At 40.0% G+C, this 15,445-nt stretch overlaps 1 protein-coding gene across 18 annotated transcripts in view; it reads right to left on the reverse strand.

Annotated features, from left to right (window-relative positions):
* KDM4C (lysine demethylase 4C) overlaps window positions 1-15,445 on the reverse strand; it is a 266,115-nt gene that overhangs the window by 230,257 nt on the left and 20,413 nt on the right. For 16 of the 18 annotated variants that reach the window (XM_030511824.1, XM_030511826.1, XM_030511827.1 and 13 more), the window contains exons 3-4: window positions 15,060-15,235; window positions 12,461-12,575 (exon numbers count right to left, since the gene is read on the reverse strand). In XM_030511824.1, the coding sequence (XP_030367684.1) occupies window positions 12,461-12,575; window positions 15,060-15,235 (291 nt within the window). Of the gene's footprint in view, window positions 1-12,460; window positions 12,576-14,427; window positions 14,702-15,059; window positions 15,236-15,445 lie in introns of those variants that run through there. The other 2 variants (XM_030511828.1, XM_030511833.1) reach the window with 2 other exon arrangements.

The following is a 15,445-nucleotide window of genomic DNA, read 5'->3' on the forward strand; positions in this document are numbered from 1 at the left end:
CAAGCATGTTACATACGCAGCAACTGGAATCTATATACAAAATAGTAACTTCTGTATAAAGTTCAACCTTCTCATTGAACATGCACTTCTGACTGCCTGCTATGATTATTTCACTTTCTAAGAAAAACTATCTGTAAGTTATCTGTGACTTTTACAAAGGAGTGAAGGACTTACACAGAATTAGTTTATTCCTAACAGCAATTTTTGTTGTTTTTTCTTAAATGGAAGAAATTTCATATGATGATCGTTATCACAGAAAAAACCTAAACACTGATATGAACTTAAGTAATAGATGCTGGTAAAATTTACACCTTTCAAATTTAAAAATCCTAATCATCAACAAGAGAGTAGAGCTGTAAAATAGAAAATTTGAAGCCACGATTTTAACTAATTATTCCTCAAATTCATTTGCAGATTTTATTTTTTTTTAAATGACGTAACATTTATCTTTGCTCACGAATAGTGCAGTCAATTTGGAGAAACAAATTAATACAGCAAAATAGAAGGAATTATTCAACCATGTAGGCACAGATACACATTCAGTATCAGAAGACAACAATACAACAGATTTAAATCAACTGTTAACCTAGGCAGCATACTCTTGGACAGTGCGTAAGTAGACAAACAGTATAAGCAAAGCAATACTTCCCCAGAATAGCATTCCAGCCTGCAGCAATTTACAGACTGAAGGTTTCTCCAGACAGAGGTGTTATCCTTCTATTTTACGTACCCTGGGTGCTTTTCTCCAATTTATTCATCCAGTCACCCCTTTAATCCATGTAAGCTTTTAGCAACCATAACATCCTGAAATCTTACTCTTCTCTTACTAAAAATTAAGTAACACTTAAGTTTCTTTTTTTCCTTTTTAACACTACATCTCAGCTTTTCACATTCCGTGAGTCAAGTCACAACTAGTCATCAGGCAAACTCCTAGTGGTTTGTCCCTAAAACAAAAGTGAATTCTCCCATGGAGAACAATCCTAGGAGAAAGTGGCTTCACAATACCAGACATAACAAATACACAAGCCACAACCTCTACACTCAAGATGCATAACCTATTTCCATTTCCTAAAGACTATTTTGGACAAGTAGTCTTAGCTCAAAAGGAAATATTCTATGAAACTCACTGAAATGCTAAAATCACACTGATTTATTTCCTACAATCCTTGAATGTAAAAAAAAAAAAAAAAGAAAAATCAATCAGTTTTGTATTTATGCCTAAATTGTTAAAAGTAATTATTACAAATTAGTATTAAAGCTGTTACTTTCTCTCACAAACATATGTTCTTTAATAGTCCAAAACATTACGTAAAATTCTTAAATTAATTTTAAAATAAAATGGCGATTCTAACTTTTCCAACAGTTATGCAACTGTTTCTAAACTTTACAGTTACAATGCACACTAAAAAGATTACATATTTATACTGCTCAGAATATCACAATTGTATCAGAGCACTGTAATAATTTCATGGGAAAGTGTAAAGAAAGTATTTCTAATATATCCACATTTTCATGGCAAATTCTTTGAAGAATACCTGTCATCTTTGACAACTGTACCACACAATCAGGAAACATGCTGGAAAATAACATATTTTTCTTTCTTTACTGTAACAAAGAAATAGAGACTTGAAACATCTTACCATCTATGGTCATTGCTATGCAAATGAGACTTACCTTGTATTTCTTCAGAGAAATACTGTAGTTTCTACAAAAGACCAGTATTTAAATCTTCACTAACACTGTAGATGACTCAAACTTACTGTAAATTACCACCAAGACTTTGCTTAACTTTGAACAAGCTTTTAATGCAATGTGGAGATAAATTGAGACACTTCACAAGCAGCAATCAAATATCTGAACAACTGCATGTTTAGAAGTTTAGAAGAAGCTGGCCCATTCTTTTCACAAAGACAGAAAGAAAAATGTAGCCTTCAGTAAACTGGTAAAAAGTGAAGCTCAAGGTTGTAAGCAGGGACCTCTTTGCAGATAAGAATAAAATAGGCTCTAAATGATATTATTTTTTATTCATTTCCTTTTACTAAAACACTTGCAATAGTGACACAATATTATCCCTTGCACTTTACAAACAGGCCAACGGTGGAATGTATTCTATTTTTATAAACATGATTTCTGTATGTATACATTAGCACACACAATCCTTTTTCAGTGTTTAATTTTTCCTGTGATTATCTCATGGATTCATTTCAATATTAACCTGGCAAATAAGACATCTGTTCTACAACTAGGATCAAAAAGCCCCTCCGGCTGACTGTAACAACTCAAATAATAAAGAGGAGTTAAAAAAACTAATTAAGAGATAGTGAAAGGAGTCGGAGAAACACAGACAAAAAGTTGTGCTTGGTCACCCACTCCTCTCTACACACCAATGAATGTAATAAAAACATCTACAGGTTTTTATTGCATTTTTGAAGTGCATAAAACACAGACAGAAAAATGCTATGAACAAAATCTCTGCGCCATTGTCCTGGGTTCAGCTACAGCAGTCATTTTTCTCCTGCTTAATAGTTGGTGCAGTGCTGTGTTTTTTAACTTTCAGCCTGGGAACAACACTGATAACACCGATGTTTTTAGTTGTTGCTAAGTAATGTTTATTCCAACCAAGGACTTTCTCAGTCTCATGCTTTGCCAGGGAGGAGGGGAAGCCGGGAGGAAGCAGAGACAGGACACCTGACCCAAACTGGACAAAGGGGTATTCCATACCACAGCACATCATGCCCAGTATATAAACTGGGGGGAGTTACCCGGAAGGCCCAGATCACTGCTCGGGTCGGGCTGGGTATCGGTCGGCGGGTGGTGAGCAATTGTATTCTCTCCCCTTGCTATTTCACTAATCATTATTATCACTGGTGGTAGCAGTAGTGGTTTTGTATTATACCTTAGTTACGGGACTGCTCTTATCTCAACCCGTGGGAGTCACATTCTTCCGATTCTCCTCCCCATCCCTCCGGGAGCAGGGGGAGGAAAAAGGAGGGGGAGTGAGCGAGCGGCTGTGTGGTTCTGAGTTACCGGCTGGGCTTAAACCACAACAGCCATAAACACACAGATTAGGAGATACAAACTATTACCCTCATTTGATCTGTTTTTTCTTCTCAGCATCCTTTCAGATACAACCATTGCTATGCAGCAGCTTTTGAAGGGTAGGGAGAAATACAGAAGCAATTACATTCTCTTTGGAAATGCATGCTAGAACCAAACATGTAACCGAAGGAATGCTCACATTGATCTCAACTATGAGAAGATCATAGGGAAATGACATCTCACACAGAAACATAGAACCACAGAATCATTTAGTTTGGAAAAGATGCTTAAGATGATTGAGTCCAACCATTAACTTAGCACTGCCAAGTCCACCACTACACCAGGTGCCTAAGCGTCATATCTACACATCTTTTAAATACCCCCAGAGACGGTGACTCAACCACTTTCTTGGGAAGCCTGTTTGAATGCTTGACAACCCTTTCAGTGAAGACATTTTCCCTAATAATCAATCTAAGCCAACCTTAGTGCAACTTCAGGCCGTTTCACCTTTTCCTATCACTTGGGAGAAGAGACCAACACCCACCTCACTACAACCTCCTTTCAGGTAGTTGTAGAGGGCTATTAGGTCTCCCCTAAGCCTCCTTTTCTCCAGGCTAAACAATCCCAGTTCCCTCAACCAGTCCTCACAAGACCTGTTCTCCAGACCCTTCACCAGCTTCGTTGTTCTTCTTCAGACATGCTCCAGCACCTCAGTGCCCAAAAACTGAACACAGTATTTGAGATATAAACTTACCAGTGCTGAGTACAGGGGGATGATCAGTGCCCTGGCCCTGCTGGCCACACTATTGCTGATACAGGCCAGGATGCTGTTGCCCTTCTTGGCTGCCTGGGCACAAGCTGGCTCATGTTCAGCTCTGTCAGTCAGCTGCCCCAGGTCCTTTCCCACTAAGCAGCTTTCCAGCCACTCTTCCCCAAACCTGGAGCGTTGCATGGGGTTGTTGTGGCCCAAATGCAGAACCCAGCACCTTGCTTTGTTGAACCTCATACCACCAGCCACAGCCCATCAACCCAGCCTGTCCAGATCCCTCTGCAGAGACTTCCTATCCTCCAGCAGATCAACACTCCAACCCAAACTGCTGTCATATGAAAACACTCAATCTCCTTGTCCAGATCACTGGTAAAGATATTAATGAGACCTGTCCCCAGTTCTGAGCCCTAGGAAACACCTCTTGGGACCAGCCACCAACCAGATTTATCTCAATTCACCACCATACTTTGGCCTCAGCCATACAGCCAGATTTTTACCCAGCGAAGAATAGACCCATCCAAGCCATGAGCAGCCAGTTTTTCCAGGAGAATGCTGTGGGAAACAGTGCCAAGGGCTTTGTTAAAGCCTAGATAGACAACATCCACAGCCTTTCACCCATCCCCTAGGCAGGTCACAGACTTAGGTACTAAAACATGCAGAACTTCCTACATTTGGGGGGGGGGGGGGGAAACCCACAAAAAAGAGTCCATGTACTTTCATTAAGCTATGCTCATCCTATGTACATCCTTGTCCTGGGTTCAATTTTCTCCAGTTATTTTTCTCCTTCTTAGTAGCTGGTGCTGTGCTGTGTTTTTTACTTTAGTCTGAGAACAATGCTGATAACACACTGATGGTTTTAGTTGTTGCTAAGTAATGCTTACTCCCATCAAGGACTTTTCAGTCTCTCGTGCCCTGCCAGTGAGGAGAGGCGCAAGAAGCTGGGACGAAGCAGAGACAGGACACCTGACCCAAACTGGACAAAGGGGTATTCCATACCACAGCACATCATGCCCAGTATATAAACTGGGGGGTGTTACCCAGAAGGCCCAGATCACTGCTCAGGTTGCGCTGGATATCGGTCAGCGGGTGGTGAGCAATTGTATTCTCTCCCCTTGTTACTTCCCTTACCATTATTATTATTGGTGGTAGCAGTAGTGGTTTTGTATTATACCTTAGTTACTGGACTGTTCTTATTTCAGCCTGTAGGAGTTACATTCTTTTGATTCTCCTCCCAATTCCTCTGGAAGCAGGGGTGGGGGGGAAGAGGGGAGAGTGAGTGAGTGGCTGTGTGGTTCTGAGCTACCAGCTGGGCTTAAACCATGATACTTGTGGTTTGCTGGCCCTGGCTTGGTCCCAGCTGCCAAAAGTCATGCTATCATTATTTCCCTCTTCCAATGGACAGGGGAGAAGAAATACAACAAAAAGCTCATGGGTCAAGATAAGGACAAGGAGATCACTCAGCAATTACTGTCACAGGCAAAACAGACTTGAGTTAGGGAAAAGTTATTTTAATTTACTACCAATAAAAGCAGAGTAGGTTAATGACAAATACAAACTCTACCTCAAAACACCTTCCCACCACCTTTCTCTTCTTGCTAGCCTCAACTTTACTCCCAAATTCTCTACCTCCTCTTCCCCAGCAGTGCATTAGGATGGAGAATGCAGGTTGTGGTCAGTTAACTCTTGCTCCTCCAGCACAAGGTCTTTCCCACAGGAGACAATCCTCCACAAACTTCTCCATGTGAGACCTTCCTACAGGCTGCAGTTTTCATGAACTGCTCCAGTGTGGGCCCCTTCCATGGGTGCAGTCCTCCAGGAACAGACTGCTCCAGCATGGGTCCCCCGCGGGGTCACAAGTCCTGCAGCAAACCTGCTCCAGTGTGGGCTCCTATCTCCATGGGGCCCCAGGTCCTGCCTGGAGCCTGCTCCAGTGCTGGCTTCCCATGGGGTCACAGCCTCCTTTGGGCATCACCCTGCTCTGGTGTGAGGTCCTCCATAGGCTGCAAGTGGATATCTGCTCCACCCCTGCTGCAGGGCACAGCCTGCCTCACCGTGGTCTGCATCACAGGCTATAGGGGAATCTCTGCTCTGGGACCTGGAGCACCTCCTCGCTTCTTCTGCACTGACCTTGGTGTCTGCAGACCTGTTTCTCTCACATGTTCTCACTCTTCTCTCCGGCTGCAGTTGCTGTTTAGCTGCAGTTTCTTCTTAAATATATGATCCCAAAGGTGCTACCACCGTTGCTCATTAGCTCAGCCTTCGCCAGCAGCAGGTCTGTCTTGCAGCCAGCTGGCATTCGCTCCGTTGGACACCGGGGAAGCTTCTAGCAGCTTCTCACAGAAACCGTCCCCAAACCTTCCCAATGCAAACCCAATACAATACTGTAAAGGACAGAATACAAAAGATATACTTACAGTTGTTTGCAAAAGACAATGTGTAGGACTAGCTCAGCAAGGATGGAGAATACACAGTCTCTCTGGACCACCTGTGCCAGGGCTCAGTCACCCTCACAGTGAAAATGTGTTCCCTCATGTTTGGGAAGAACCTCCTGTGTTTCAGCCTTTGCACATTGCCTCTGGTCCTGCCACTGGGCACCGCTGGTAAAAGCAAGGTCGTACATGTGGGTCGGGGCAATCCCAGGCACTGCTACAGGTTGGGCGGAGAAGAGATTCAGAGCAGCCCTGCAGAGAAGGACTTGGGGGTGTTGGTTGATGAGAAGCTTAACATGAGCTGGCTTCAGTGTGTGCTTGCAGCCCAGAAAGCCAACAGTATCCTGGGCTGCATCAAAAGAAGTGTGACCAGCAGGTCAGAGGAGGTGATCCCGCCGCTCTACTCTGCTCCCGTGAGACCTCACTTGGAGTACTGTATACAGTTCTGGTGTCCTGAATATAAAAAGGACATGGAGTTGTTGGAGCAAGTCCAGAGGAGGGCCATGAGGATGATCAGGGGACTGGAGCACCTCCCGTATGAAGACAGGCTGAGAGAGTTGGGGCTGTTCAGCCTGGAGAAGAGAAGCTGCATGGAGACCTCATAGCAGCCTTCCAGTATCTGGAAGTATCTGGATGCTGGGGAGGGACTCTTCCTTAGGGACTGTAGTGGTAGGAAAAAGGGTAATGGCTTCAAACTTAGACAGGGGAAGTTTAGATTAGATATAAGGAAGAAGTTCTTTACAGTGAAGGTGGTGAGGCACTGGAACGGGTTGCCCAAGGAAGTTGTGAATGCTCCATCCCTGGCGGTGTTCAAGGCCAGGCTGGACAGAGCCTTGGGTGACATGGTTTAGTGCGAGGTGTCCCTGCCCATGGCAGTGGGGTTGGAACTAGATGATCTTAAGGTCCTTTCCAACCCTAACTATTCTATTATTCTATGATTATCAGAAGGTTCTTGATCATGCATGCAGACCCCTGGCATTTTGAGAAAGCCAACAGGATGCTGGGTTGCATCAACAAGTGCATCACTGGCAGAGATAAAGAAATCATTGTTGCACTCTATCCAGGCCACACCTGGAACACTGTCTTCAGTTTTAGTCCCCACTATGCAAAAAAAAGATGTGAACAGGCTGAAGGGGGTTGGAGGAACGCCAGAAAGATGATCAAAGGACTGGGAAGCCTGCCATGCGAGGAAAGGCTGAGAGAACTGGGATTGTTCAGCCTTGAGAAAAGAAGGCTCATAGGAGACCTTATTACCATGTTGCAGTATGTAAAGGAGATGGAGATTCTCCTTTTACAAAGAGTCCCATGGAAAACATGAGGCGTAATGGGTACAAATTACTCCTGGAGAGATTCTGGTTGCACACAAGAGGAAAATTTTTCACAGTGAGAACACTCAGCCACTGGAATAATCTCCCCAGGGAAGAGCAGTGTTCCCCAACACCGGACACTCTTTAAAGATTCAGCTGGACAGAGTGCTGGGCCATCTTGTCTAGGTCATGCTTTGCCAAGAAAGGTTGGACCAACTGATGTCTGAGGTCCCTTCCAAGCTGGATTCTATGATTCTGTGATTTTTTTCCTGACTTCCAGCTCATTAGGATGGACCATTCTTGAGCTTAGAGGAGGTAAATACCAACCAGCTTTCTTGGGCCCTTCTTTCCTTCAGGGTCTTACCCAATCGGACTGTTCCAAGCACTGAAGAGTCCAAAGTCTGCTCTCTTGAAATCTGGGGTTGTGGTCCTGCTCCTCCTCTTAAGGTCCTAAGCACCACCATCTCATGGTCGCTACAGCCAAGACTGCTTTCAACCTTCACATCTGCAACAAGTCCTTTGTTGAGTCTGAGGTCCAGGAGACAGCTTTGCTCAGGAATTTGTCACTGAAGCTCTCCAGAGTCTTCAATTGCTTATGCTTGCTACTCTCCTGTAGCCTGCAGTTAAGCTACAACTCAGATGCCATCCCTAACTTACTTCATGGTCAAATACAAACTCTAGATATACTGCTTTAAGGTGCTGCTTTAAAAATCAAGGTAGCTACTCTGTTAAGGGATACAGCAGGAAACTTGAGTGTATCTGTTGCTAGAGTTAATGTTACATTACAGATGTACCTACTATTTAGCAAAAATAACCAAACGTTCGCCTACAAACACCACTGAATTCATCAGTCTTATATTACTAATCAGATAATTCCCCATGGCTTAGACATGGGAGAAGGTAGGCAATAGAACTGTCTCGCCACGAGAAATAAAGTGAAGGGAAAAGGGAAGTAAAGTGGTATTGTCAAGAAAAGAGCTGAAGAACAGTGGTGAGAAAGGCAAGATGGTATTTATATGCACTTTTTTCAACCTTAGCTTTTCTCCACTGAATAGCAAATGCCTTTGATAGCACTAAAGTCAGACGTGTTTTATGACCCATTATAAACATCAGATCAGTTACTTCTCTTTAGAGCTTCTTTTGAAACTGGGCAGATCTTCCCCATTCCCTAGCTGCTAGATCAGTCCAGGTAGGGGTTTTATGTGTCTTTCCCATCTGTCCATAAAAATACAATTTCAAATCAATTAAAAAAAACCCAAAAAGAAAAACCCACTAAACAGAGTGTCGTGGTTACTGTTACAGCTGAAAGCAGGACACAGAGGAAAATGAAAAAAAGAAGAAAAAAAAATGGAGAGGTGGGGAACCAAAAAGTTAAACTGAGCTCCTTGTACCTCATACAATGAAACAACTTAATTTGTGGCTTCGGTAATTGGTGGTTTGATTTGAACAACAGCTGGAAATGCCATGGAAGTGGAAGGCCTAACAGTAGCTCACCAGAACAGAGACTGTACAGAAGAAGTAGCTGAATCACACTCTTCAATTTACTCACAGGTAAAGCTGATAGATAAGTTAATAAAAAGTTAATAAAGTTATTATATCAGAAAAAAAATAACACTCTTCCTTCCCCTTACTCACAGGAATAGTAATTTTTTCGCAACCGTTCCACAGGCTAGTCTTTCGTAGTCCAAGGTGGCTCAAGTTGGCATTACAATGATTCTAACTCAGAAAGACAGCTGTCTTGAAATTACATACTAAAAAAAAATAATCACTTCTCAATTAAACTTACTCAACAATCATAACTATTAGGTGTTAACAGTCCATTCATGAATCAGTTTAAAAACTGCAGCTAATGAGACTGGTGCTTTATTATTGACATTATAAACTCTTTCAGGAATGTTAATTTTCACTCAAGTCCAGGTAACGTTATAGCAACACAAAGATATAACCTTGAATGTATATCTAATAATGTTTATAATCTTAATATAAATAATGATCCTGTCAATCTGTTCCTTAGTACAATGCTTTTTCTTGAGTCACCTACGTCGTCATTCTCCTACAAAGCACTGTAATTAAATGTAACAGCAATTAAAATGCATAGAGCACTGAGTAATATTTCAAGCAAACATTCCACTATTTTAAATTTATTTTCTATAAAGCTCTATACAGTCTACAGAACATTTGCTTTCATAGCTTATTTCCTTATTCATAAAGATTTAATCCATGTTCAAAACTGTCAAATAACCATAAATACATTCAAAATACACAACAGAGATTCTGGAATAATCCAAATATGATAAGGCTAAACTTGTAAATCACTGATAGCAGTTGTCAAGTTTTAAAGCATGCATTTAGCTTTCTGCCCTTTTTTTTTTCCACTGTTCCATATAATATTAGACTACAACTTTGCCCCATCTTCCAAACCCCCAGAATCTGTCATACTCTTACCTAAAAAAAGTAAACACTGCTACATGACTTATGATCTCTCTGGCACAATGCCACTGTGCTGGATTCTACAAATAATAATATTGTTTCTTAAATAACATAAATAGTAAAAATTAAGGTTTCATGATCCTTCAGATACAGATGCTTCAATGTAAAATTGAACATCGCCATGTGGGAAAGAATACGTACTTGGTAAACTTTTAAACTAAAGCATAAGGACTTGCAGCACAGCAGCATTTCTCACTAATTTTGATGGCCCAAGTACAAGTACACATCATAGTTTCACTAAGTTCCTGCTGTTTTTTTACCTGGAATTCTGCCAGATATTTACTTTTCTGTATTAAATGCAACATCAGTAACACACTGTTTCCTATCAAATGCATCTTGGAAAAAAGCCATCATTTGATTTTGTTTATCACAAAGAGGCTGTGACAACAAATTAATACCACCATGCCTGTTCTGCTGTACGTTGCCCAAAACGTCAGTTACTTGCGCTCATCTCCTTTCCCCGAATAATGACAATCCTAAAGGAAACTGAACGCAGACGTAAGAACAACCTCTAATTCGAAACAGTAAAAAAGATCTTTTCTTAGCGCTATCAAGTGCGAAGACATGAAAAATATTGGTTGTGCAAGTACACCATCTGCTGGCCAAAAATGAACTTCGGCAAAAATATTCTAAGAGAAAATATTTTAATCAGCAGCCTTCTTTCTCACCAACAGTTTGGTACCACGGATTTTTCCTTCTTTTCCTCTGAACTCCACTGGGCTATCACATTAACTGGTCAGTCTGTTTACACGCTTTCCTCAGTGTCTATTCCTTTCACTAATATTTCTCCTTTGTTGTTTATTTTTAAATAATACCAAATCATAGGTATTACGGGGTTTTTTATCCTACTGTTACCTTTTTCTCACCCACTCCTTTGTTCCCCACTCCTTGCAATTTTCAGTGCTTCCTTTGTCTCCTCTTCTTATGCACCTAACACCTGAGTTAGGGTTACTGAATGCTGCTGTTCTCACTTGTTGCTTCCTCAGCCTCCCAATCTAATGACAGACCTATTCCATGAGAAGCAAATCTCTGACCTTCTCTTTGACCAGTCAACACTTCAAAATTGGATATTACTGAATGCTGTTTTCTTTGAAATTGTTGCTCACGCAACAGTAACCTTAAGAAACTAAAGGCCAAAGAAAACAAAACAAAGTGTACGTTTGTAAAATGCTACACGAGAAGGCATTATCTGCCAATATTAAATAAGAAAAAAAATATAAGAGAAGAAAAAGGGCAGCTTTTATTTCTTGTAAAAAACACTGCTTTCCCTGTGCCCCATTTTCAGTCTCCACAAAGCAACACCTATGTCTCTTCACCACAGCACCCCAAATCAAAATTCTTCAGTTATTTCCCATATCATTTTTACACAGCTATTTGGACATACAACAGAATCAGGACTTGCTGCTTTCTCTAACAATAGACAACTGGACATTTATAGCTATCTTTCAATAACCACAGAACCTAGTGCAAAAATTGAACTGCCTTAAGCCATGCTGGCTGACCATATTTATCTTTGGACAGAGTCTTCAAGTACTTTATCTTCTGTGAAGAAATATGAAACATTAGCAGAGCCTCAGACCATCTGCCACAGCAAAATTCTGCCTTTTTTTTTTTTATGACTGGAGAAGGCAGCTACATAGAACATGAAATAACTCAAGAACTCCATGTTAGATTCTTCTGCAGAAAATTTTGCCCTGTATTTTTTAAAAACACAAATCTTTTTTGAAATCCTATCATTTCTTCTGTTGGTCTCATTACTTACATAATCTTTTCAAAATTTAGTTCCCGTAGCTGCTTACATAACCTAATTGGTATCAATGGATATTCTCTAATTCACTGGATAACAAAATCTGTGTTAAGAATCCCTTCTTATCTATGGAGATCTTGGTAAATAACCAGCAAAAATAATCTGCTTAAGAAGTTTCCATTTCATCTATTTTAATTCAGAGAACATTTCCAGGAAACTGGTGGGATTCCAAGCATGTAGAAAGCACAGCTAACAATTTTTCTTAGTGAAAGAGAGAAATCAAGTATTTAATATTTTAATTTTAAATTAAAAGTTACTTAAATTATTACTAAATTTCTACAGAGGTAAACAGATAACCAGCATACTAAAATGTTAATAAATAAATGAGAAGGAATCTCAAAGTTCTGGAGAGTTCAAAGTGAAGAAAGGGAAGAGTATTATGATTGGGAAGTCATATGATCAGTAAGAGTAGCAATACCCTACTATCTAAGGACAGAACTGCTTGACTCCTGCAGATGTAGAGGTAATTTCAACCTTGCTTGGAGTCTTTAAAGTGAGTAACACAAAGATTTCAAAGGAAAGACAGATTCTCAGTCACAAAGCAAGAATGTATCCTCTAAGTACAGTACCCTTTAAAAAAGGGCTGGAAGAAATAAACTTCATAAAAAGCTAAGCATACTTCATCATAAATGCTCCCATTGATATCTGCTCCATAAATTGGTGCCACAAAAGTCAAGTTCCTCCAGTATTTACGCTCCAGATCTTCATAATCTATGTATCTTGGGGTGCAGTATCTGCAGAGGAAGAGGTAGGCAAAGGTTCAGCATAGTCTTCCAACAACCACCTTCACAAAGGACTATGCTTCTGATGCCGCAAACTGAATTCTAAGAGATTGCTTTATATAAATACTTTATATTACATATACAATATATATCTTATATATATACATATACACAGAGGAATTAGTAGTTGTCCTGAATCCTTAGTTTCATGATTCACCACAGCATGTAACCTCATGGCGAATATATATAACCTGACAGCTACAGTAACTGAAGTCAGACACCAACTCATAAAATATTTCCTTTAGCCTCAAACAGCTAAACAGTACATCTACTGACTGTGCTCAGGCTGAGGCCTTCCCTTTTGTTTCTCTTCTATAAAAAAGGCACACATGGAAAAGCCACTTAAGTTACAAGTATTTATTATTTACCTGCCTCACTACCAATTTTACAAACACAGTAACAGGTCCTGCAACAGCCTGTTTCAGAACAACTCAAATGTGCTAATTCTGCCCAGCACTGGGCACCATACTTTTAAATGCATAAACACAATTATGCATATTCTTTTGGAAGGTTACTCAAGCCTCTTGTACAAACTTGTGGGAATACAACACAAGCACAGTACCACAGAAAACATCCATCAAATAGTTTTTGCCTTAGGATCCTTTGTCAGGCCTCTGTTCCCCCACATTTAGGTCTTCAGAAAAGAAAATCTGCTCCCCCATTACTGCAACTCTGAGAAGTAAAGTTTCACATTAGCACTGCCAACTTCCTAATACATCTCAACTACTGGGAAAAAAATTTCACACATGCAAGAATTAAGTAGACCAGGTACATTTACATCATGAAGCAACACAGAACAGAGACAAGGAAGTCAGCAAAACACATCTTAACTAAAGCAATCTCAGCAATGGAGTTGTTTCAATAATTTCTCATAATAAGGCTCCAGAAAACAGGTTTTGGCTCTGAGTAATATGGATACATAAACTCAGTATCATAATAGAAGTAGCCTGATTACAGGATGCAGGTATGCCCGTATTTTCCAGAGGTCAAGGTGAAGCAGCACTTTGGTTCAATGCTGAACTGCAAATGCAAGAAAGTAAATGCATAAAGTAAAAGATGCAATGCATTAGACTAAGCACACACAATCCTTTTAAAAGCAACTATGATTTAACTTAGATGTTTATGGCTACTAATAGATAAGAAGCCCTCCCAAGTGTTCTTAAATTCACCAATGAAATGAAGTCGTAAACTGATTTCAGCAAAACATATGAAAACTCTCCGGGAGGGGGGTGGGGGGGTAGGGAAACCCCAAACAGAAACACTTCCAAAATATCTTCCGTGATAAACAATATAATGAACTTAACTAACATGAAGATACATATTAAAACCTTCACAGCATTTTTGCATTATCAAACTATTTTAAGAAATTAGTGTTTCTCATGGGTTAATCAAACAGAAACTTTAAACATATATTAACAGGTATCATAGAAAATTATATCGGATACCAGACAGGTTTTACATTATTGCTGAAAAAATAATTTTAAGAATTATAAAATAGGTTCCCATTCCTACTTACCAGAGGAAGAAAACTGTAAGCATGATAACCTTAACTTTTCTTAAGGAACATATGGGCAGAAACATACTAATCCTTTTTAATTGAAAAAAAGAGATCACTTTTGCACTTTTACAAGGCCATGGATATTATGAAACATTTGCTGAGGAGCCTCTTTAAAAGGTATTCATGTCCCAGTTTTTCCTGATCTTGATAACAGCTTCTCTTCTTACCAGTTAAGTTCTTTAACTTAAGAGAGAAACTTTCCTTTAAACTAGGGCACTGTTACCTTCCTTCATCACATTCAAATATCTTTTCTCCATAGGATCTTTTGATTCACCTTCCAGAAACTACTTCCAGTCAGTTTTGAGAAAATACTGAAGTAGAATTTATTCTTTATGTGGCCAAAAGGAATGGAGAAGAATTTCTTCTATCCATCTTGCCATAGTCAGAACACAGACATTCACAAGGTGCAGTGGAGTTCTTTTAGATTAATGCGAAAACTTATGGGCGAGTTAAAAAACATGTTGGGTTTTCAGGTTGGGGTTTTTTTTCAGAATTACATGATGATAGGCCAGTCCAATATCTAGGCCAAAAAAAAGAATTAAACATCAATAGTTGTACTCAAATTCAAACTCTGTCTGTATCATGTTCATTATTTTCTACATCAGCATTTGTTAGAACAGAAAGAAAAAAAAAGTAGACAGAAAGCATGTCTCAGGTTTTTCAGATGCTTTCTTGTTATGCTTTCAACAACAGAAACATAAACAAGATTCATGTTGTGGTACCTTTAATGTAGCAGACAGAAAAACCTCTACTAAGTGGGGGGGTGGGGGGGGGGAATAAAATAAAAATCACCAACTGCCAAGCACAATCCAGAGAAACCACAATACGGCAATAAATAAATTTTTACCTTTCTAAGCAAGACCCCCCCATATACATACTTGGTACTGTTGGCCAGTTGCTTGAACTCTTTTACTGTCATTGGCTTTTTCTGAATGTTGTACTGTGTGAAAAGCCCCGACTGGCCAGTGACCATCTGCTGAATTGGAGCAGGAATCACCAAATCTTCAATATCATCATAATGTTTTCTTGGCTTCCACTCTTTTGGTGGGATAACCTTTAAATTAAGAAATCAAAAACAGGACATTGACAGTTGCAATACCAGTTCAAAACATTCTGGAAAAATCAAATAAACCAGTCATACACCCAATGATCAAATGAATGCTTGCTTACCCACTGTTTCACAATAACGAACTGACCATGCAAATGCTCCTAGATAATGCAGAAACCAATTCAAAATTGTCATAGTATTACCTCAGTTCACAAC

The sequence above is a fragment of the Strigops habroptila genome, chromosome Z (genome assembly GCF_004027225.2).
Source record: "Strigops habroptila isolate Jane chromosome Z, bStrHab1.2.pri, whole genome shotgun sequence".
Classification (NCBI taxonomy): domain Eukaryota; kingdom Metazoa; phylum Chordata; class Aves; order Psittaciformes; family Psittacidae; genus Strigops; species Strigops habroptila.